Source organism: Sprattus sprattus, assembly GCF_963457725.1.
Source record: "Sprattus sprattus genome assembly, chromosome: 18".
NCBI classification, from domain to species: domain Eukaryota; kingdom Metazoa; phylum Chordata; class Actinopteri; order Clupeiformes; family Clupeidae; genus Sprattus; species Sprattus sprattus.
In genome coordinates, this window is record NC_137916.1 from 5,406,867 (window position 1) to 5,430,245 (window position 23,379).

The window sequence follows — 23,379 nt, forward strand, 5'->3', positions numbered from 1 at the left end:
TTCTGTGTGGCATTTTCGTTTTATATTTGGTTGTGTTTTTGTCCTTGGGTTAGTGGTTAGACCATAGTGAACATCCCTGACCACACTTTACCATAAATCATTACTGTAAAATAACTAGGCACAAAGAAAGGTTAAGATATTCATGTGTCAAGATGGCTGAGTGAGTGCACCTTAATAGAGTCCTTAAATGTAGGTGATGCATTGCACCACAACAGCCTGATGGGAGAGAACTGGGTTGTTTGCAACCATGGGCATTCTGGCCAGAACACTGAATTTGGGCACATTTCAATCTTGTCAGGTTCTTTTGAGTGGACATGAGGGGTGCACTGTAGAGCACAATTGGCCCCAGAAGGGGGATGAAACTTTATGACTTAAGGAGACGTTCACAAAAATATCAAATATAAAACTTTTCGTTGAATGGGAAACGACTGCATCAGACCGAGCCGTTGCCAGGTTATCAATGTTCCTTCTGGCGCAAAGAAGGGAAGGGTGTATTTGTCAGGCTGTTAAACTCAAATATCAAAAAACTTTTGCCAGGTTTGAGGACTGGACCTTAAAAAAGGTAAACTGTCTAAAAATGGACTTTGGATAAAGGGAGGAGTGACATGAAATTAAATAACATGTTGGGATTACATTTAATGGCCCTATTACGAAATGTATTTTGACATGTGGAATGGTTCAATGCCCCACAGTGATTCAGTAATACACTGCAATCCTTGACGAAAGGAATTTGATACAGGAGGGGTTGTCTTTGCTGACTAATTCATGAAGTTTCATTCCTTGATTTGCATATTAGGCTAACCAAGGCTCATTAATCTCTGAATGTGGGCAGCTGTACATTTCTGCTGTCCTGTCCCCAGAAGACACTAGTCTAAATGTAGCCTGGCCAATAAAGCCTCAATCTTCAGAATAACATGTCTTTTGAGACTACAGGCAACATGGTTACTAGGTCAACTGGGCCATTGACCACTTCTGCAAAAAAAAAAAAAAAAAATGTTCTTATTCAGCAGTTTCAGGATGAATGTAAATCTCGCTGGAATGTTTCGACTGCTACGGATGTCACAGCACAGGGTATTCTGCTCTTATGATGGCACCTGTGTGCCTAGGGGGGACTGGTCTAGTGCCTGTTAAACAAGGGAATGCCATACAAAAGTTGAAAGAACCTTGTCATGTTAACATTTCAATCAGCAAAGATCCATATTTAAAAAATGATTGAGTTACAAACCAAAACTATTAAGGAGAGGAGTGGAATCTCTCCTTTTCTCAAACAGAAACTAACCTCAAACCCTAAAAAAAGGAAAGGAAGCGTTAACAAAACCCATGGCACCCAGCCTCCTTTAGATGGCTTCCAAATATACCATATACATTTAATCAATATCAATAAAGTTAAGGATATGACCAAATAAGCACAGCCACCAGAGATTTAGTGAAACAGAGCAACAAGGACAGGCTCCTTCACAACAATACACGGCCTTTAAACACCAGCTGTCTGGAGGAGGAGCTAAAGGCCTTTCACATCCTCCTCTGCTTCCATTAGAGGCAGCAAGGACTGCCCACCTAGCACACCAGCCCCCCTGTCTAATGATATGTGCAGGTAAGAGGGAGTAGAAGAGGGAACTGAGACAGAAACACAACACAACCATATGTTCCAATCATATCACAAACAATGCTTAGTGCATACATAGATGAAATTACATCATTGCCAAGTAACAACACCAAAACATATTTGCACATTACACATACCATGAGAGAAAAGGCTAGGGTGGTGCACTGGTAGACTGTCCTATTCAGCAGCACAGGTCATACAGTGTGTGATGCTGTGATGCTGCACATATACAGAACGCATGAAACAATCCGATTAGTCGATTGAGATTGGCCTAGGTCTACAAGCCGTATACAAATCCTATATGGGAAATTGTGGCGCGTGAATTAGATTGGGATGTACAACGAAATCAGATTAGCGATATAAAGTATAAAACCACTTTAAAATGAAAAGATTAGGTCCGGTGAAAAGATTAAGGGGCATATGGTTTGAACATCAGCGGTTATCTCATAGCCTATATGATATCCATACCCAAAACTTATTTAAAAAAAAAAAATATTCTGGATAGAATGACGATATACACGATCATATAAACTACGCCTGCAACAGGAGGGGGAATAAATCCAAGCCATGGTTTGGACATTCAAATGGGATTTGCCTTCCAGAGGAATAGAGGGAGTGGAGATAAAGATGGCACATTGGGATAGCGGAGATTAAGGGAGAAAGAGAGAGGGTGGGGGCAAGCGAAAGAGGAGGGAGGGAAAGGGATGGTGCGCAACAGTCATAACCTAAAGGTGTCAGGAGAGCATCCATAAAAGTGAAGAGAGAGAGAAGTTTTTTTCGGGTAAGTCTTGTTTGACAGATATGGAATTAAAAGACAAAAAATAAATAGTTATTTGATTGTGTCAATTATATAGACCTATTTTAAGAATAGTGTAGTCTTGACTGTTATGGTGAAATTGGTGTATAATGAAATGATACTGCTTGGATAACCCCGATCGCAAAAGCTTTTTAAATTGCAGCGGCATGTTTTCATCATGTTTGGATGAGGTGGTTTGCTAATTTAAATTATTATGCAGTTTGACCCAATGCCGGGATGTAGTGTAGCCTACGACGACGTTAAAAGATCAAGAAGTGTAAATGTTGAAGTCATAATCAATAAAACGGCATTTCAAACATGAATTTCAACGTGAATTCGATAGCCTATGCAGGCTTACAGTAACCCACTTTCAACTTTTTATTTATAGTTTTGAGCGAACATGTTTCGTGCCTTAGATTTTTGAGTAATCCTAGTATTCTGTGGTTTTCATCTGTTGAGTAGAAAAAAGCGTGACGAGGACAAAATCAATCCGTCCTGCTGTCACTGCGTAGCCCAGCTTAAGCTGCACATGCGTGACCTGCGTTCATTCGTCTTCATGCCAAGTAAACAATTGCAGCATTCTTAATCTTACCCTTTCTTAAATGTGTTAAGGGATACTTTCTGTTTTTAGTTTTAGTATACACTCGTTGCAAAGCAGTGGACAGTTGTTTAGGTTTGCAGCTTTTAGCTGGTATTTGTTCGCTGAGGGCAAGCTGTTGACCTTACAGGCCATGCTGGAGGAAGAAAAGATAAGCCCCTCTCAGAAGCCCACAGACATCAGCTGTCAACAGTCACGCCAGTAAAACTCATTAGTCTCATTGTTTTATACTGTATCATCCAAAAGCATGAGGAAAGAAGAGGGGATCTATAGTCCTCTGGTGTCTACATGGTGCATCAGACTGACCTCTTAAACAGAAATTCAAGGCGGTGAAGTGACTAAAAGTGGATCAAAAGTAGTCTAATAGCTTGCCACACCCTTTCTCAGTTTTATGTGTTTTTTGAATTATGTAAAAAGAGGTTCATACAAAAAGTAATCGAAAAGCTTCAGAACTCCAGCCACAATATGGTGGCTTCAACAAGGCCATTTTTTGGGGTCTGTTGTTTGTTGTTGTGAAGCAAAAAACAAACCAATTTCAGGTTGTGGAAAGTAGGTTCAAGTCCATCATCTTGGCAAAATGTCCGGATAATGCAGATGGGCCACCATTGGTGGCCAGGGTGAACCACCACTCACAGCCCAGCCTTCTCTTCAGTAACCTTGACTGCTGACAGTCCAAGCCTATTAACCTGCACGTAATCTCTCACGTCTGTGGCTTGGTTCATGCACTCACACACCCTGAACCTGGCACAACTACCACCTCCCCCCACCCCCATCAGGGGGCATACCCATGGCTGAGGGTTTAGTGGGAAAATAGAAGGAGTAGGGGCAGCTGACAGATACTTAAGACTTGGATTACCTTTACCAATTAATCTCATTACATGCCTTTGGGGAGTACAGCACTGACCTGCCTGTGTGTGTGTGTGTGTGTGTGTGTGTGTGTGTGTGTGTGTGTGTGTGTGTGTGTGTGTGTGTGTGTGTGTGTGTGTGCGTGTGTCTGTGTGCGTGTGTGTGTGTGTGTGTGTGTGTGTGTGCGTGTGTGTGTGTGTGTGTGTGTGTGTGTGTGTGTGTGTGTGTGTGTGTGTGTATGTATGTGTGCGTGTCTTTAAATGTCTCTAAGCTGTAGGACTGTTTCCAAAAATAAATGTATGTGTGTGGTGTGTCATTGTGTGTGAATTCAACATGCAATGCCAATTGGCCTGTACTGTATAAATGTGTGAGACACATGGGAAGTTAAATGTGAATATGAGTGTGAAAGAGTGGCCTGGTGTGTGTGTGTGTGTGTGTGTGTGTGTCTGTGTGTGTGTGTGTGTGTGTGTGTGTGTGTGTGTGTCTCTGTGTGTGTGTGTGTGTGTGTGTGTGTGTGTGTGTGTGTGTGTGTGTGTGTGTGTGTGTGAATGTGTGTGTGTGTGTGGGTGTGTGTTTAGAAGCTATTTTGGTGAAAGATTAGTGAGATCTCTTGTCGTGTCATCATTGTCATACAAGGACGAAAGGAGGGAAAGTTAAGGGAGAACTGTTGGCAGAGAGGATTAGAGCAAAGAACAAAGAAATGTACGGTTTACTGAGCCATTTGTTGAAACCTCAAAACCAGTTTGCCCCTGTGTGCGGCCATCAGATCATATTTTCCAAAGCAGAAATATAACCTTCATTTGAATAAGTGACGACACATAACGGAGACAAGCTCTGGATGTGAATTATTCTCCTGCCTCCTCTAGCTGCCACGATGCGATTGGTCAGCCTGCAGCAGCGGCTGCGGCGTGCGGCGGAGCCGGAGGAGAAGGCCCCGCCCCCTCCACCCCCACCGCCGGCCGTCCACAACCACAACTTCATGAACATGAAGAATAAGTTCTTCAATGAACTGGACCACCTTCCCAGTGAGTACGCCCCTCTCTGTCACACACACACCTCCCTAGTGAGTACGCCCCTCTCTCTCACACACACACACACACACCTCCCCATTGAGTACGTCCCTCTCTCTCACACACACACACACCTCCCCAGTGAGTACGTCCCTCTGTGTCACACACACCCCTCTCTCTCACACACACACACCTCCCCAGTGAGTACACCCCTCTCTGTCACACACACACACCTCTCTGTCACACACACACACCTCTCTGTCACACACACACACCTACCCAGTGAGTACGCCCCTCCCTGTCATACACACACACCTCCCCAGTGAGTACACCCCTCTCTGTCACACACACACACCTCTCTGTCACACACACACACACCTCTCTGTCACACACACATACCTCTCTGTCATACACACACACCTCCCGAGTGAGTACACCCCTCTCTGTCACACACACACACCTCTCTGTCACACACACACACCTCTCTGTCACCCACACATACCTCTCTGTCATACACACACACCTCCCGAGTGAGTACACCCCTCTCTGTCACACACACACACCTACCCAGTGAGTACACCCCTCTCTGTCACACACACACACTTCCCCAGTGAGTACACCCCTCTCTGTCACACACACACACCTCTCTGTCACACACACACACCTCTCTGTCACACACACATACCTCTCTGTCATACACACACACCTCCCGAGTGAGTACACCCCTCTCTGTCACACACACACACCTCCCGAGTGAGTACACCCCTCTCTGTCACACACACACACCTACCCAGTCAGTCGCCCCTCTCTGACATACACACACACCTCTCTGTCATACACACACACCTCCCCAGTGAGTACGCCCCTTTCTGTCATTCACACACACACACACACACACACACACACACACACACACACACACACACACACACACACACACACACACACACACACACACACAGCATACAGTAACAAGGCAGGACCAGTAACTGATAATTACAAGACAGGCAAGTGCAACCCTCAGGAATACAAATCCAACTCAACCCAAGAAAAGTCACTTTTCCATAAGCACTCGACTCAGTGACCTGAGCGTCTCACACACACCCGGAGATTGGATACCTAATTAGATCCCTGCCGGTTGCTCAACTTACAACCTCTCAAATACTCTCAGTCAGCCTGACCAGTTGTGTTTAGGTGGTGTCAGAGATGTCCTTGCCTGTTCAATTTAACACTATGAAACATTTTTTCTGTCCCATTCCATCTCAACCTTCCATCTCATGGCAGACCCTAAGCTCAACAGTAAGTATATAAATTATTTATGTTAACAAATCCACCCACTTATGTGGCGTCCATCCACCAAACCCTACCAACCCTCTTAGCTTGTGCTCAACACGCTAGTCATGTCCAGCAGTAGACTGTTGTTTAGTGTAGGCTCGAGCTGAAGGAACCTTCTGGATAGTTACTGTTCATAAACTACTGAATTCTCTGGAAATGTGTTTGATGATTTGTCTCTGTCTCCTACCCACTCTCTGTCTCTATCTCTCTCTCTATATCTCTCTTCTCAGTGCCTATGTGGGCCATCGGGGCAATAGTAGTGGTGGTTCTGGCCCTGGTGGGCTGCTTTGCTTTCTGCATCTATAAGAAGTGCTTGGGAGGGAAGAAGAAAGGAAAGAAAGTCCGTGAGAGAAAGGGTGGCGGTGGTCGCAGAAGGAGAAAGAAGGATGGTGAAGGCGAGGGGGATGAGGTAAGGGGGGTCAAGAAAAAAGAAAACGACATGGAACCTAGGAGCGAGAGAGAAAGGGAGTCATGATAATAATATATGAAAAATCTGTTCTTCAGGAGGAGAAGAAGGAGGGAGAGGAAAAGGAACAGGAGTTCTATGGCAAGCTTGAGTACACACTTGACTACAACTTCAATGACAATGAGGTATGGGAACCAGGGTGTTAAGTTGTGTGCTTACATGTATTTGTATAAGTCTCTAGGAAAACTAGTGGGTGTGGGTGCAGTACAGGACACTGACTTATGTCTGTTCCCTGTGGGTAGCTCGTTGTGGGGATCGTGCAAGCTCAGGACCTGCCTGCCATGGACATGGGCGGTACCTCAGACCCTTACATCAAAGTGTACATGCTCCCTGACAAGAAGAAGAAGTTTGAGACCAAAGTCCAGCGCAAGAACCTGTCCCCCGTCTTCAACGAGACCTTCAAATTTAAGGTGTGTGTAAATTCCTCGATACTCCCTCCTCAGCTTTCCCCTTGCCTTCTTCACCTCCCCAGTCTTTCTTATCTGTGTGTGTTTCCTCCTCTGCTTATCACTCTCCATTTGACCCCTTCCTGCTCTAGCATGTTTTTCAATCTGTTCTTCACCCCGTCTGTTGTTTGTTATTTGTCAGAGATCTTCAAAGTCATGCTCTGGTTCCAACAGATCGCCTTTAATGACCTGGCTGATTTTAAAACTCATGCTCTGGTTCCAACAGATCGCCTTTAATGACCTGGCTGGTCAGTCACTGGTGCTGCAGGCCTTTGACTTTGACCGCTTTGGCAAACACGATGTGATTGGTCAGATCACCATCCCCATGAACAGCATTGACCTGGCTCAGCCCATTCACGAGACGAAGGATTTGGTTGGAGGAGAGAAAGAGGAGGTAGGCTTTGCTCACACACATACATATAGTATTTATTTCAGATTTACACGTGTGTGTATATGGTTTATTTGAATCAATTCATAAATCACCTTCTGGTTATTTGTAACAGGAAGAGAAGCTGGGTGACATCTGTATCTCACTGCGTTATGTGCCTACATCTGGTAAACTGACTATCTGTGTGATGGAAGCCAAGAACCTGAAGAAGATGGACGTCGGTGGCTTGTCAGGTACCCCAATCCTCAACCTTCAGCAGTCTCGCATGTAGTTCTGATGGTCTCCATTCCTTCACTGGAAATCCCTAAGATATACCTTCTGACAGTTGGAATCCTCACAACTGATGACAATAATTGGTCATGGTCACATTGTGGGTTACAAGTTGTTTAGAATGGCCAATCATGTCAGTTTAGTGTTACTACTATAAATACTTGCTCTTGTTTTTGTCCACAGTCAAATCAGAGTATTTATAGCCTCATCCTTTATTTATCTCTATTTTTTTCGTAGATCCATTTGTCAAACTGGTGCTGCAACACAATGGCAAGCGTGTGAAGAAGAAGAAGACGACCGTGAAACAGAACACCTTAAACCCGTACTTCAATGAGAGTTTTAGCTTTGAGATTCCTTTTGCTCAGATCCAGGTACTGTCCAAATGTAATACATTAACACTAGTGGTGTTGTTTTGGGTGCAGTTACAGTAGCTGTAGATGTCCTCTCTCTCTATCTCTCTTTAACGATGACAGAAGGCCAAGTGACTCTCTCACTTCTTCCTCTCTTCAATCCCACAGAAACTTCAGGTTCTCATCACCGTGTACGACTACGACAAGCTGGGCAGCAACGATGCCATCGGGAAGGCCTGGGTCGGCTTCGGCGCCACCGGTGTTGGCCTCCGCCATTGGTCAGACATGCTGGCCAATCCCAGACGCCCAGTGGCTCAGTGGCACACTCTGCAGCCGGAGGAGGATGTGGACGCCGCCCTCAAGCTTCCCATCCGCTAAACACTAATCCCAAACACAGCCTCCAACATTACAATGAACCCTGACCGTCAATGGCAGTTCAAATTTTAACCTTGCCCCCAGTGGTGTAGTCCATATGGAGTATTCCCACTTATTTTTCAGTCAGCATTGCGTCACCCACTTCTCAAAACAGGGCGTTTATCCTGTGCTGCTTAAAAAATTGGCAAAATTAAGAGAATACCCACTTCTCCAGGGATCACCACACCACTGCTTGCCCCCATCTGCTAGACTAAAGCACATGTGGTCAGAATACAAATGCACGCCAAAAACACCACTCCTGCCCTTGATCCTAACTCTTAAAAAGCACACTGATAAGAAACAACAACATAATCGATCAAAACACACCAGCCCTTAGTCCTGTGCTTCCTCAAATGACTTCTTTTGCACACATCACACCCCTGCTCATAATGTTTGTGTTCTGTACCCACTCTAGTCAGCAGTCTAACCTAGCCGCACAGACACCTGTACTCACCCCCAGATCTTGATCCTTTAAGCACAGCTTCGACATATGGAGAGGAGTGTCTCATTACTGTAGCCTATGGTTTGTCTTGCATCTGGAGATGTCTCTGTGCCCTTCCTCGTCTCCCTTTGTATAAAGCGTGTGCCCTGCACAAGAACTATCCCCTCTGAAATACAGAGATGTAGCATTAGACTTGTTTTCACTGAGTATGAATTTTTCTTTCTTCTCTTTTGAATCATTTGTCTTGGTTGAATATATTGTTTGTGTATGTGCAGGTGTGTTTGTATGTGTATTTGTTTATGTGTGTATGTATGTATGTGTGTATGTATGTATGATTGTGTGTGTATGTTTGTATTTGTGTGTCTATCAGTGTCTGAGAGATGTCTGGTTTGCCTACTATCCCTGAATGTACTGTTGAAACTGTAAATATTGTAGTGGAATAAACAATTCCATATGTAAAATGGGATTCATGTCACAAGATTTTAAAACTCACAAGAACGTTGTGTTGTCTGCAGAAAAAAAACCTTTGAGGCCATAATTAAGAAGTGAACACACCAGCCTTAAAAAGACAGTGAGTTATGATGCAAGTGGTTGTGATTTTCTTTATCTTTATCATGAGTGTTAAAAGCACTACACTGTTTTACTCCATAAATAATAACAACTAAGCATAACAACATCAAGTAAACATAAAAGTATGTAACACACAAAAAGTATATCAAAAAGAGGAGCGTACTGTAACTCCTCTCGTAAGAGGAATAAGCTGTACATTGTCGTGGTTGATGCCGGGCGATTGTGAGGTTACATGGGTGAAACTGCTGCTGAGAGTTAATCTGTCTCTCACAGACCCAGACACAGTTCTGCCCTCTGCCAAACATGTGAGTAGGGAATTAGTGTGGGGAGAGGGGGATGGCAGATGCAGATGGACAGAGAGAATCACACACACAGTGATGAGGGGTGGATGGGGATGTAATCGGAGAGGAAGAGAAAAAGAGAGGGGGAATAAAAGAACCACAGACAGAGAGAAGGGGGGGGGAGAAGGGATGAGGGTTGTGGGTGCATGAACAGATATGTGATGTAAGTATGTGAGGCTTACCTTGTGTGCAAGTGTGTGTCAGGGGAAGGAGGCAAAGTGGGAGACGTAATAACAAATTACAGGGAGGAGGGGCCTAGTCTGCCTTCTTATGCAACTAACCTAGTGCTATCTGTGCATGATGACACTATAACATCTAGATAAAGCTGCATCTCATAGGTTTCACCAGCACTTCTCTGCCCAGAGTCCCCATCCTGATGTGGGGGAGAACATTGCATCTGCACCTGCTGGCTATCAGGCTGATTCAGATGGTCTTGTGGTAGGATGGGAGAGACTGTATCATGAGGTTCTAGCTCTAGTACAATTCATACAGCCATGCTTCTGCACTTCACCCACACGAGGGCGCTAACAACACGCCAATTACTGGCTACCCGACGTCTACTGTCCATTCTGGGTCCTTGCTGCTTTCAAAAGCGAATTAAGTGTTGTTGCATGTACTTTTTAGCTGTTTGTTCCCCAAGATCACGCAGCTGTGCCATGATTTCCTCAATTCTGCACATGAGGCTGTTGCTCCCGTCACGGAGATGTCAGTTGAGACAGATAAGTAATTTTCCAGGACCCTGATGTGTCAGACCTTCTAGCAATGCAGCTGCGAGTTTATTACCTCCGCCAGGAGGTTATGTTTTCGCCCCCGTTTGTTTGTCTGTTTGTTTGTCAGCAGGATTACGCAGAAACGCATGGACCAATTTTCATCAAACTTTGTGGGGAGATTGGGTCATATAATGGCAATAATTGATTAGATTTTCAGATGTCAAGGTCAAAGGTCAAGGTCACAAGGCGGAGGTTTGCATTCTCTGAATGCTCCCATTCTTGTTGTTACTGTGGTAATTGAACATGAGTTCATTTTAAACTATTTACTGACCGAGAGTGAGTTCATGCCAGGAAATATCAGACTGGGGCTTTAACGTATACGCCAAAGCCAAAGTTTTACATCATTACAGCTACCGACCTGATGAGAACAACACGTTGTCCTGTGTCTTTCTTTTTAAAAGCACACTTAATCTCTACTCCTCAGCCTGTAGAAGTGCAACATCACCATCTGCAATGGAGATCACTTTTATTTATTTAGGGTGATCAGATGCAAACAGATCAAATATGGGATAATGTGGGCCACGTTACCAACACTGAGGTCTAACCTAAAACTTTGATATAATGTCTATCTAATGAAAAATAAACATTTGGTATTCTGCCTTGCGCTGCTCATTAGCACCTTCATATACCCTGTAGTATTCTGCAGGAAATACAAGACACAGACATATTTTGCCCACTGATGAGCACAGGGCAGTTTGTCATCCCAAAGGCAAACTAATTCTAACGCAACATGTCTTCACTGATAGCCATACATTAATTGTGCCATTACAGGCCCAACCCCGCCGTAAAAAGGTAATACCCACTAAGCTCCTTTACAAATGTATGTTGGAAAATTTTAACCGATTTCATCAGACTCTGACAATTCTTCGAAAACAACGCAAACAAGAAGTTGTTGCTGTAAGTTGCAACGCTTAGGTAACAGAACAGTGTTCAAAGCACCACTGTTTCCGTTAAATGATCGTTTTGATAGCGCCTTGAGTGTTCTTTTTGACGTAGCAATGTTAAAAAGAGTAGAAACCATGCGGTACGAGGCATAAATGTGGCATATGACCAATGCAAATGTGGGACAACATCTGATGCGGGACAAAGGGTAAAAAATGGTCAGTTAGTCGAACCACTCAACTGATACTGAAACAGTTTATGAATAATTTATTTAATCTTTTCAAAACATTGTTTTGATAACATAGAGATGGAGCTTATGGTGGAAGAGGGGGAGAGAAAAGGAGAAGGAAGAAATATGCAGCTCTCCCCATTTGACCCTGTCCTCCACTATGTTCCACCGGCAAAAAGGCTTCATTTCCAGCGACCACCAACTTTGCCTTTATTGCCAAGACCCTTTTTGCTATGAGAGAGGGAAAGAGAAGGACACAAAGTTAAAGATTGTTGATGTGGAAAGGATCTGAAAAACACAGAGGTGGCAGCTGGTTAATAATAATACAATTTAAAAAAATCTCAATTCAAACTTACAACTTCTGAGCATGAGAAATTCTGTTGAGGAGGACAATAATCTGGAGAAAGGAAGAAATACGATACATTACAGAGAGAATTTGGCCTTTAAAATGGCCTTAAAATGGCTTGGCTGTAGCTCTACACCTTTGCACCTCTGCTTGTTTTGTCTTTTACTCATGTCTGCTGGCTAATGTTAGAAAAACCTGATCACAAACTCTTAGCAGACTTAGCGCGAATGAAGTGATAAAGGAAGGAAGAAACATTTTAACACCATAGAAAGTCTCTGAAGAAATACATCTGGTTAATAAAGTAATATTGTACTACTCGATGTATCTGTGCACTGATATTATCCCTCCTCCTGACAGGCAAGTTGACGGGATTGGTTCCTTTGGTTTGTGACATATGAAATTGGTTTGTGACATATGAAAACTAAGCTGTCTTTTTCTATGTTTTTGAGTCACTGGTACACTGTAGTTCCAGGTGGAAATACTAAGCCATCATTGCGTAACTGCATCCTACACATAGGCTCTGCAGCCCTGAGAGAAGGCACACCTCATATTTCTGCTTCTTCATCTGATCCATATAGTCAAACTTATCAGACTCCAGCTCGTAGATGCAATTCCACATCTCCTGTGCACGCTGCCTGCAAAGGCAAAGAGGAGTGGAAAAGAAATGTTTTTTTCTCTCATATGTTAAGATAACACATTAAGTGTGTTTGTGTCATATGTCTGGAAATGGACAGACATTAAGTGTGTTTGTCTCAAATGTCTGGAAATGGACAGACATTAAGTGTGTTTGTCTCATACGTCTAGAAAATGGACAGACATTAAGTGCTTTTCTATCAAGTGCATGCTACAGTTTAATAATACATTTGACACTAAATTCATTAACATAGGTAATTGTAACATACTGTAGGTGATTATAGATATTGTACACAATTAATTTAAATGGACATAATGTGTATCTACCGAGCACTAGCATTATGATTTACATGGACTCTACAGTGTGTGAGTGTGTGTGTGAGTGTGTGAGTGTGTGTGTGTGTGTGTGTGTGTGTGTGTGTGTGTGTGTGTGTGTGCGTGTGCGTGTGTGTGTGCGTGTGCGTGTGCGTGTGTGCGAGTGCGAGAGCGAGTGCGTGTGTGCGAGTGCGAGAGCGAGTGCGTGTGCGTGTGCGCGTGTGTCCATGCGTGCGTGCGTGCGTGCGTGCGTATGTGTGTGTGTGAGAGTGAGTCAGTGTGTGAGTGTGACTTACTTCAGCGCATCTTCCCTCACATTGTCAGTCACCAGTGGTTTGCGCCTCTCTCCTAGAGTCTTTCTTTTAATCTCTCTTCCTGTCAGCCGTTTCCCCCTTCTCTGCTCCGCCTAAATTCTCACACACACACACCCCACACACACTCTCAATTAAATACAATTTGTCTCCAGATTTGTCTAGATTGAAAAGCTGATTTTCCATGTTTATTTTACCTTTGCAAGAAAGCCACCAAAATTAGCCCCCATGTTAGACAGAACTTTCTTCTTTTTTGCATCATCGTCAGCCTTCTTCCTGGCCTCGTCATCCTCCTTTCTCTGGCGTTCCTCCTGAGAAGGAGGAAGAAAGAGACAATTCACAGATGAAAAAGACACACAAGTGTCAAGGACTTTCTCTTTGTTTAGACTCCTTTACTGGGATTGTGTAATCTGGATCACGCAACTTCAAACTCAAATTCTCATCTGTCCATCTACTTTCTCCAGGAAACTCATAAGCAATACGTGTTGTGCACAATAAAAACAATAAGAGTTGCGTGTGTGACCAGTCATTTCAGTACACGGTCCTCTCACCGCAATCCTGGTTTGCCGGTCCCTCTCCTTCTCGGCTCTCACACGTTGCAGTTCAGCCCGCTCACAACGCCGCCGCTCCTGCATATAAACACTGGAGTTTTTTTTTACTTCTTTTGAGTGACACACAGAACGGACAGCTTGATTTTTTGGGGGGCTAGAAATTTGAGTTAAACTTTTGACACAGAGAAGTCACGCTGTACTATTCAGGAGACATTCACTCAAACATTTGACTGTCTTACACCTCTTTATTTTTGATGAAACAGCAAAAGAATCTGAAACTGGATTTGGAACAGGGAGAGTTCTGCAGGGCACAGGTCCAGGAGGAACACTATTGAGAAGTCCTAGCTGAGGGCCTCACCTTTCCTCTGTAGCCCTCAACAAGTCTTAGTCACAACTTAATATCTCACTAATGGGACCTTCCACTGACCGGCACCTAACTGACTTCCAGTGTTGGGCAAGTTACTGAAAATTAGTACTTAGTTACAGTTACTAGTTACTTCTTTTAAAGGTAATTGAGTTACTTCCCAGTTACTGTATATCAAAAGTAATTAGTTACTAGGGAAAGTAACTTTTAAGTTACTTTTATATCTGCGTTTAATATAATGAATATGAACAGTACTGAACAGTCAAACCCAATAAACATGTATATTTTGTACCTAATTATTTTAAACAACAGGGCAACATGCCTTCAAATCAAGCAGTAGTACAAAAGTCCCTTTTAACACTTAACTTAACACAAAATAACTGTCTCAGTCATTTAACAGTGTTTTTTTTTTTTTTTTTACTACATTAGCGATTGGCTTACAGTATTAACACCATATGAAAAGTAGGGGGATAAAAAATAATCAATTAGTGGTTCAGTTCACAAAATACCCTGAAACACCCACACAGTATTCACAATATGCTAAATATATAATTAGAATAATATCTTTCTAATACATCCTAATCGCTGGCAATCCCCACCCTGATCAAGGTAGGAACTGTTTATAAGTTCCCACTGGTCCCGGTGGCGCTTCTTTCGCCGTTGCCCGACAGCCAAGATGACTGAGGACACGAACACCTTATACAGTTGGTAATAGATTCCACGCGTTTTCTGGTTAAACAATAAATGTTGGAAACCACGATCGGTGTCCTAGCCTTCATTCCATATATGCGCGATTGTATACAAGTGCAATGAATGTGTGTTAGCGGCCGTGGAGAATGGGAGAAATAATTGCGGTTGTATATCCGTGTGTGAGTGCGTGCGTGATTGTATGCAAGTGCAATGTGTGTGTGTGTGTGTGTGTTAGCAGTCCTGGAAAATGGGAGACAGTTGCGTATGTACAGCCTTGTGCGTGTCTTTGTGTGTGTGTGTGTGTGCATGCGTGCGTGATTGTATGCAGGTGCAATGTGTGTGTGTTTGTGTGTGTAAGCGTTCGTGGATCTGGGTAGCAGAGTGTCTTTCATGTGCGGTCGCACTGGTCCTGCGACGTCAGATCAGAAGAAGCTAAAGTAGGTCTATCTTGTCTTCTTGTCTGCAAGTGTTAATTTTCCACAAAAGATAGTAACGCGGGTAACGAACTCATTTAGATTGCAGTAACTGTAACTGCGTTACTCGATTTAAACAAATACTTAGTTACATGCTCGTTACCGCTAAAAGTAGTGGAATTACAGTAACGCGTTACTTAGTAACGCGTTAGTCCCAACACTGCTGACTTCATGTCATGCTACTGGACCTTTACAAATTAAGTTGGCCACCTTTACAAATTAAGTTGGCCAAGCCAAGATCATGCTTAAAACAGCTGTAAAAATTATTTATTAACATTAATTAGTGTGCTTGCCCGATCCGGTGCAACCTGCTATATCTTTTCGTGGCGGTTCTCCTTGCCACTCCTTTTTTATTCCTCTTTTTCCATCACCTTTTTTCTCCATAGACTTGCATGGCAGAACTTTGAGGCATTATGACATCATAATAGGCTCATTAAACTGGCTTGCACCTGTGCTTCACTGAGCTTCACTGACACCTGCCCCAAATCCAAGGAACCTCTTGTCTCTGTCCCTCTCCATTAATCTGTATAAAGCGGGGTTCACACTAGACTCCTTTTTTTAGAAAAAAGCGCAGCTTTCAGCGCCTTTTGAGCTCTTCAGAATTCATGGATATCATGTTTTGTCACTGTCTTTTAAGCACCGCCATATTTGTGTCTGATGCAAACACATTACGGTCATAACCTACGGTCACAACTCAAAGAAAGTTCAAAACGCTAGGGGATGTGTTGTGCTGTTGAATGTGACAACCTAGATATACAATTACGAAAGATTTAGGGAATGACTGACCTGAAGTGAAATGCAGCACGTTGATACAGTCGTAGTAATGGCTGTGTATTATCAAAGCTATATAGCTACTGCTACTACCTTGAGCAAGCTACAGTGCTAGCCAGTAATAGCTAGCGAGTTGTTTACGTTCACAACCCACAGACAGTTCAAAAGGCCCGGGATATATTGTGCTGTTGAATGCGACAACAGTCACCAAAGAAAACCTAGATATACAGTACTGTGCAAAAGTTTTAGGCAGGTGTGAAAAAATGCTATGAACTAAGAATGCTTTGAAAAATGTAAACAATAAATGTTTATTTTTTATCCATTTACATGGTAAGACTGAGCACAGCAACAAGACACAACGTAGTTATACTGCATCAGCAGGGTCTCTCCCAGACAAAGATTTCAAAGCAGACAGGGGTTTCAAAATGTGCAGTTCCAGCTCTTTTGAAGAAGACGTTGAGGATCGTAGACGCAGTGTTCAGCCAAGGAAACTTAATGCAGCTGATGAAAAACACATCAAGCTTATTTACCTTCGAAATCGGAAGATTTCAAGCAGTGGCATCAGCTCAGAACTGGCAGAAACCAGTGGTACCCAGGTACAGACATTTACTGTCCGGGGAAGTCTGGCCAGAAGTGGTCTTCATGGAAGAGTTGCAGCCAAAAAGCTATACCCCGACAAGGAAACAAGGCCAAGTGACTGAACTAAGCACGTAAACATAGAAACTAGGGTGCAGAAACATGGCAGAAGGTGCTCTGGACTGATGAGTCAAAATTATAAATATTTGGCTGTAGAAGAAGGCAGTTTGTTCGCTGGAGGCTGGAGAGAGGTACAATAATGAGAGTCTGCAGGCAACAGTGAAGCATGGTAGAGGTTCCTTTCCAGTTTGGGGCTGCATTTCTGCAAGTGGAGTTGGAGATTTGGTCAGGATGAATGGTGTCCTCAATGCTGAGAAATACAGGCAGATACTAATCCATCATGCAATACCATCAGGGAGGCGTATGATTGGCACCAAATGTATTCTGCAGCAGGAACATAACCCCAAACATACAGCCAATGTCATTAACAACTATCTTCAGCTTAAAGAAGAACAGAAAGTCCTGCAAGTGATGGTATGACCCCCACAGAGCCCTAATCTCTACATCATCGAGTCTGTCTGGGTTTACATGAAGAGACAGAAGAATTTTAGGAAGCCTACATCCACAGAAGATCTGTGGTTAGTTCTCTAAGATGTTTGGAACAATTTACCAGCCGTGTTCCTTCAAAAACTGCGCAAGTGTATCTGGAAGAATTGATGCTATTTTGAAGGCAAAGGGTGGTCACACCAAATATTGATTTAATTTAGAATTTTCTTCTGTTCCTTCACTGCATTTTGTTAATTTATGAAGAATTGATGAAAATAAACTGTTAACACTTCCATTTTTGAAAGCATTCTTAGTTTACAGCATTTTTTCACACCTGCCTAAAACTTTTGCACAGTACTGTACAATTGATACAATCGTGAATAGTTGCTGTGTCTTAGCACTCTACTGAGAAAGCTAAAGTGATAAAAGCTAGCGAGCTAGTATTTAGCCTTCACCCAGGGCTTGGCTACAACTCGTTGGCCAATATTACTCTTGCCTGCTCAGAAGAGTTTCTGTACGCTTGAAATCTCCGGTTTATGGGGATGGATTATGTACAACATAAATGTCAATGTCGGGAAAAGAAAGTTGGGGCAGATGCTTTGCAAAAACACAGTTACATTTCGTGAGCGGACAAGACACTTTATTTCTGTTCGAGATACACAAGGTGGCTACAGCGGAGGCGGTGGCAGAAGACCGTACATCATGTAAGTATCAGTGGTAATTAAACACTGTACTGATATTAAATGTACTACTAACATGCCATTCTCAGATTAATGCAAGTGACATGACATTGTGGAGTTAACGATACCGACAGTTTGCATACCTAGCTAGGTAACATTAGATACCATTGGATCTTATCAATTATGCTAAACTAGCTGGATTAACAATGGATATCCTCAGTTTAAATAACGGGTTAACATGACAACGCGTACGTTTGCCCGTTAACACATGACTTCCAATAATTAATACCGTTACGATACTTATCTAAGCTTGTCCTTCTAGAAATAATTGTAGCTTTCAATCATCTTTGTGTGTTTTGTTTTTGTTGTGGTAATTTCAGGTGTCAGATGAGGAAGAAAAGTATTAACAGTCTGAGTAATGTAACCAAATCTAGACTCATTGATTAACACGACCTTTGGAGGAATAATTACACCCCATAATGTCACTTGGAGCCTATTTTAAGACTTCTCCAAGCTAAATATAACACACTAGACCCTTTGACAATAAACAAGCAAACAAACAAACAAAAACAGAACAACAAAGATACCCTCATATGTCTAAACGTCAGTGGAGCCAAAATATAATGGTTGAGCTTGGTTGCTTGCTAAAATATATTGGTTGAAAACAAAAAGGTGTATTCAGTGTCACTGCAAATGGTTACACTGGAAGGCTGGCAGATTAATCCTACAAGCTGCATTCAACGTTGTAGGCTACTGAACACAGAAAACACAGTACTATACAGATTTTGTATTCAGATATCAGTCTGTGAGGCCCCTCAACAACATATGCGCACTCGGCCACTGCAGTTGCTTGTGCTTGATGGCTGCAACAGAGCAAGCACACTCTCGCAGTTCGTTCACGAAACGCATTCTAGTTAATTAACTACCGCCAACCACACCTGGAGTTCTGTGCATCTCAGCAAAAGAGTGAAGGGATGCCTCTACGGGAAGAATACAGTCTTCTGTGATTTTCAGGGACGACTACAATCCCTATCTGCTTAAGTTTCAAACCAGCAACTTTGTAGTCCAACTACCCAGTCAGTCATATTTGTATTTAATTGATTCTCCAGTATCCATTGTTAAGTCAGAAAGGAGGACCTGTTAGACTGTTGTAGGTGGCATGACAGTTGAGTTGTACTTCACTCTAATCAGGGGAGTGAATCTCCCACACAGAAACAGTCTCCCTCATAAGCTGTCTGTGGGGCAAGTGGTCAGTTACATTTGCTTTGAATCTGCAAATTGATTCATGTGATATTTGTTGAATAGAACTAGATGAACATCTGGAAAACTCACAATCCGATCCTTCAGTCCAATGAGCTCTTCCTCCTCTTTCTTCCGCTGTTCAAAGTGGACATCAATCAGAGTCTGCAGCTCCAACAGGTCTTTCTCCATTCGCTTTCTATGGATATCCTGAGAGGGAAATCAAGAACACAACAGGAGTGACGAGGAGAAAGGAAGACAGAAGAAAAAAGACATTTTTTACATTATCCATTGAAATAATCAAAAGCTGCCGCATCCCTGTACCATAAATAGGTCAGAATGCCCATGGGGACCCGGTTCGAGTCCGATTTTCCGGTCATTTCCCCACCCCTCTCCAAATCTCTCTCCAGCTCGCTTCCTGTCTCTCTCTACTGTCCAATCTGATTAAAGGCATAAAAGACCCGAAAAATCTTTTTAAAAAAAGGAAAAATAAATAATCAACTGGAACTCACATCAAAGTCCACTCGATCCCCCTCTGGAATCTTTGGAGGGGCCAGCTGAGGGACCACGGGCCTTCAAATGAACAGCAAGTGTTAGAGAGCGAGAGAAAACCCAACACATGTGCACACTTGAGAAGGAAATGGGGCAGACAGGCCACCTACTTGGGTCTGGGCCTCTCCTCCTCTGGAGTGATACAAACAGGGAGAGAACAAAACAGCAGTGAGAGGAAGGTTCATTGCACTGCATAATTATTTGGCTTTCAGTGAAAATGGAGTATTTATTTAATAGTATTTTTTTAAATACTCTGCTGTAGAGTCCTCTCTTGCTCAATGTTATTGCGCCGTATATTCTAAGTGTTGAGCCACACACAGATGTTGCTAGTTTGTAGGAAAGCTTTTGGCATCCGTCATACACATGATTGCAGTTGTGATTGCAGTTGCAACATCAAGTTTCAGAGAGAAGTATTCAAAAAGGGAGAGAGAGAGAGAGAGAGAGAAAGAGGATCAGCACACTAAGGGGTGGCACGAGGGTTAACGGTCAGAGTGTAGGTGAGAATCTGGAGTCCTGTTGTCTCACCTTCCTCCTGAGTCCCCTGATCTGCCGAGTCCAGATGGAGAGAAAAGAGAACATGTTCATCCAAAGCCAAAGAGCATACACTTCTCCCATCATACACTATGGTATGAGCTTTCTCCACTATTCATGTCTGCGCACACATGAGAATATCTGAAAATCCTGCATGTATACAGATACTGCATGTACCGTTCAAACCATGCATACAGCAACACAGTTAAAAATGAGTTTGACACAACTCATTAATATCGGTAACTTCATATCAGATATTGCTGTTTTGGTATTCCTCTTAAAGGTACAGTATGTAGCTTCTAGTGGTGAGAATGCTGATTTGCAACCATCTGAATTCCCTTCCCTGGACAAGTGTGTGTGAGTACCTGGTTGTAGTAAAATACCATAAAGACACGAAAAACCCTATCTCGAGCCAGTGTTTTAGTTAGTCCTTTCTCGGCTACTGTGGAAAATGGCAGCGCAACATGGTGGACTGTATGTAAAAGGGCCAGCACCCTATGCAGATACGAAGGGCTCACTTGGAGGTAACAAAAACTCAACGATTCGTGGTTGGGTTCCCCTTTTCCGGTCCCTGTGAATTACTTTTGATGGTAAAAGGGAATTAGCCAAACATTTGGCAAAAATATTACCGATTTGATCAAGTATATTTTCTGTCAGGACCCATGCCACTCGTGGGCATCTCTTAACTCTGTATTCAGCAGTGATGGGCGGCAAAACCACATGTTGAAGTGGGGGAAGGAGGATCAGTCTCGATTGAAAAACTGAATGACCAACACAAATCTTCGTTCAGTTTGTTCGCTGTCTAGCACACTTAACTACTCTGCACAACTGTAATTGTTTGCACACATATAATTTAAAGCCACATTAAAGCGAGAATTGGTATTTCTGGCTACAGAGCTCCCCCTAAAGGTGTGGCTCACTTTCACACCACTGTCATAAATACAAATAGTGCTTCGATGCCCCCTATTGAACTGGAGTACATGTGAATTTGTTGGCAAGCTGAAGGGTATGGAACCTGTAAAGACAACGACAGAAGCTAAAAAAGCATGTAGACTGACAAGGTAGAGTTATATCACAAGCTTTTACACAAATATGACTTGGAGATTAATTAATTAGTTCTAACTATCTAGTTAAGATAACATCCTCAAACAGTTATGGTTAATGTCAACTAGTAGTATTACCACTTCTAGTATATAACTACTCTCTTCAACAATGTGTTAATGTTAAAATCAAAATGTTAATGTTTTTGACGTCAAAATGTTAATGTTACTGTCTGGAATTGCACGCTGAGTTATTCCCTGATTGAGACCTGTATGCTTTTGCTTCAGTTATTGTTGTGTCCCCTTCGTTGTTGATCTTAATGTTTTTGATTTGTTCTTCCACTGCATATTGCAGTCCATTTTGCCTTGATCTGGAGGATATCGCGGATATATTACTCCAAAAAGAATCACTGACACTGACAGATATATAGCGCTTGTCCTCGTCCGAGCCATGCTTAATACAGTCCTAGGAGTTTTGTTTGACGTAGCAACGGTAACTAAAGGCCCTTGCATGCTTCTAAAGGGAGCATGAATTGCTAGGTGCTTAAGGCCCTTGCATGCTTCTAAAGGGAGCATGAATTGCTAGGTGCTTACGCGTTGCGTTGGGGGTGTTGCCAAGCATTTCACACCACGAACAATAGGCTTGCGTAAAATGGCGCAAGTCTAGAAAAAGGGGCCGACGCACGCAAGACGTAAAAAGTTGCGCAAGGGTCGCGCAAGGGGCTTGCGCGGCCTCTTGCGCTTGCGCTTATGCTTACGTAACTGAGCATAAATCGGCCCCTTGCGCAACTTTTTACGTCTTGCGTGCGTCGGCCCCTTTTTCTAGACTTGCGCCATTTTACGCAAGCCTATTGTTCGTGGTGTGAAATGCTTGGCAACACCCCCAACGCAACGCGTAAGCACCTAGCAATTCATGCTCCCTTTAGAAGCATGCAAGGGCCTTTAAGGGGGCTTTTGCGAACGGTCAAAATCGCATTAACGTGCGCTAGGACAGCTGATTCGCCAAACCTGCTTGTTCAACCACAGTCCCCGACTTTGGTCTCATCACTCTCATGATTATTATTTTTTCTAAAGATGATTCGATTTTGTAATGAGTAACGAAGATTTCAGGGGAAATGTATCAGAGTAAAAGTATCAGTTTTCTTTGCAAAATGTAGCGAAGTAAAAGTAAAAGTCAACAGAAATATAAGGAGTAAGGTAAAGTACAGATATCCAAAAAAACGACTTAAGTACAGAAACGAAGTATTTCTACTTCGTTACTATACAACACGTATTATCTGTATTACAAGTCAGTGTACACCCAAAATGAGTTTGAAGCTGTTATTTTAGGGCAAAATTGTTACATAATATTTCTCTAAATACCCCAATGGGGCTGGAACTTATGTTTTTTTAAAATGATCCTGGTTGGCAGAGAAATTAATATTAAGTAGGATGTAAGCTTAAGACGGCAGAAATATGGCGCCATTCAATATATTCCATTTTTATATATTCCACTGAAAAACTACTGTACACTGTATGCAGGCATGTCTATGTTAGTGTATGCGCTATGTGGTCGATCAAGCCAGCGGCAGAATTCTTTGTTTAACAGTCTCGTCACCTTTATCACCTATTTATGCCATTATCCCACGGCTAAACAGATGTTGGACTTCTGATCCAACTCCTCTGGTATTTACTGAATGGGATTTTTAAGCCCAGCACACAAGCACAGCACTGAACAGTTGGATGTGTTGTTTCAGAAGAGACAGAGAACATTGCTCACACAAGTACCTTGAAGTTCTGAGTACTCTTGCTGTTCACCTTGCCGGCATATCAATCACATCAGACAGTTCAGGCAGGAACAGGATGCAATATTCCATTTACATAGAAATAGTAGAAAAGGTCCGGTTATAATTGAACACAGCTGTGACTGAAATGGAGTTATTTCATTTCTTGCTGTTAGGACTGGTCTTACCTCCATCTTCTTCCTGCTGCTCTGCCTCCTCCTCTGGTTCTGGTTCTGTTT

The 23,379-nt window shown here is 42.9% G+C and overlaps 2 protein-coding genes across 2 annotated transcripts; one reads left to right on the top strand and one right to left on the bottom strand.

Moving 5' to 3' along the window:
* Positions 1-4,720: 4,720 nt before the first annotated feature.
* syt5a (synaptotagmin Va) lies at positions 4,721-8,489 on the top strand (the record flags this gene model as incomplete). The annotated part of the gene is made up of 8 exons (XM_080855757.1): positions 4,721-4,871; positions 6,422-6,600; positions 6,696-6,782; positions 6,900-7,067; positions 7,330-7,497; positions 7,607-7,724; positions 7,999-8,132; positions 8,280-8,489. The coding sequence occupies 8 exons, from the start codon at positions 4,721-4,723 to the stop codon at positions 8,487-8,489; spliced, it is 1,215 nt and encodes a 404-aa protein (XP_080711883.1).
* Positions 8,490-11,845: 3,356 nt separating this feature from the next.
* tnnt1 (troponin T type 1 (skeletal, slow)) lies at positions 11,846-23,379 on the bottom strand. The gene is made up of 11 exons (XM_080855839.1): positions 23,329-23,379; positions 20,332-20,352; positions 19,917-19,938; positions 19,767-19,827; positions 19,348-19,464; positions 13,916-13,993; positions 13,562-13,675; positions 13,350-13,459; positions 12,650-12,740; positions 12,116-12,156; positions 11,846-11,990 (listed from the first exon to the last, which is right to left on the bottom strand). The coding sequence occupies exons 5-11, from the start codon at positions 19,444-19,446 to the stop codon at positions 11,942-11,944; spliced, it is 582 nt and encodes a 193-aa protein (XP_080711965.1). The 5' UTR covers positions 19,447-19,464; positions 19,767-19,827; positions 19,917-19,938; positions 20,332-20,352; positions 23,329-23,379; the 3' UTR covers positions 11,846-11,941.

Bases quoted from the DNA above. Each gene is read 5' to 3' on its own strand.
- tnnt1 (XM_080855839.1), bottom strand. From the start codon at position 19,446: ATGGAGAAAGACCTGTTGGAGCTGCAGACTCTGATTGATGTCCACTTT. The intron at 13,460-13,561 runs GTAAAATAAACA...GTGAGAATTTAG, and splicing joins TTGGTGGCTTTCTTGCAAAG to GCGGAGCAGAGAAGGGGGAA. The intron at 12,157-12,649 runs GTGTGCCTTCTC...TCCTTTCTCCAG, and splicing joins TGAAGAAGCAGAAATATGAG to ATTATTGTCCTCCTCAACAG.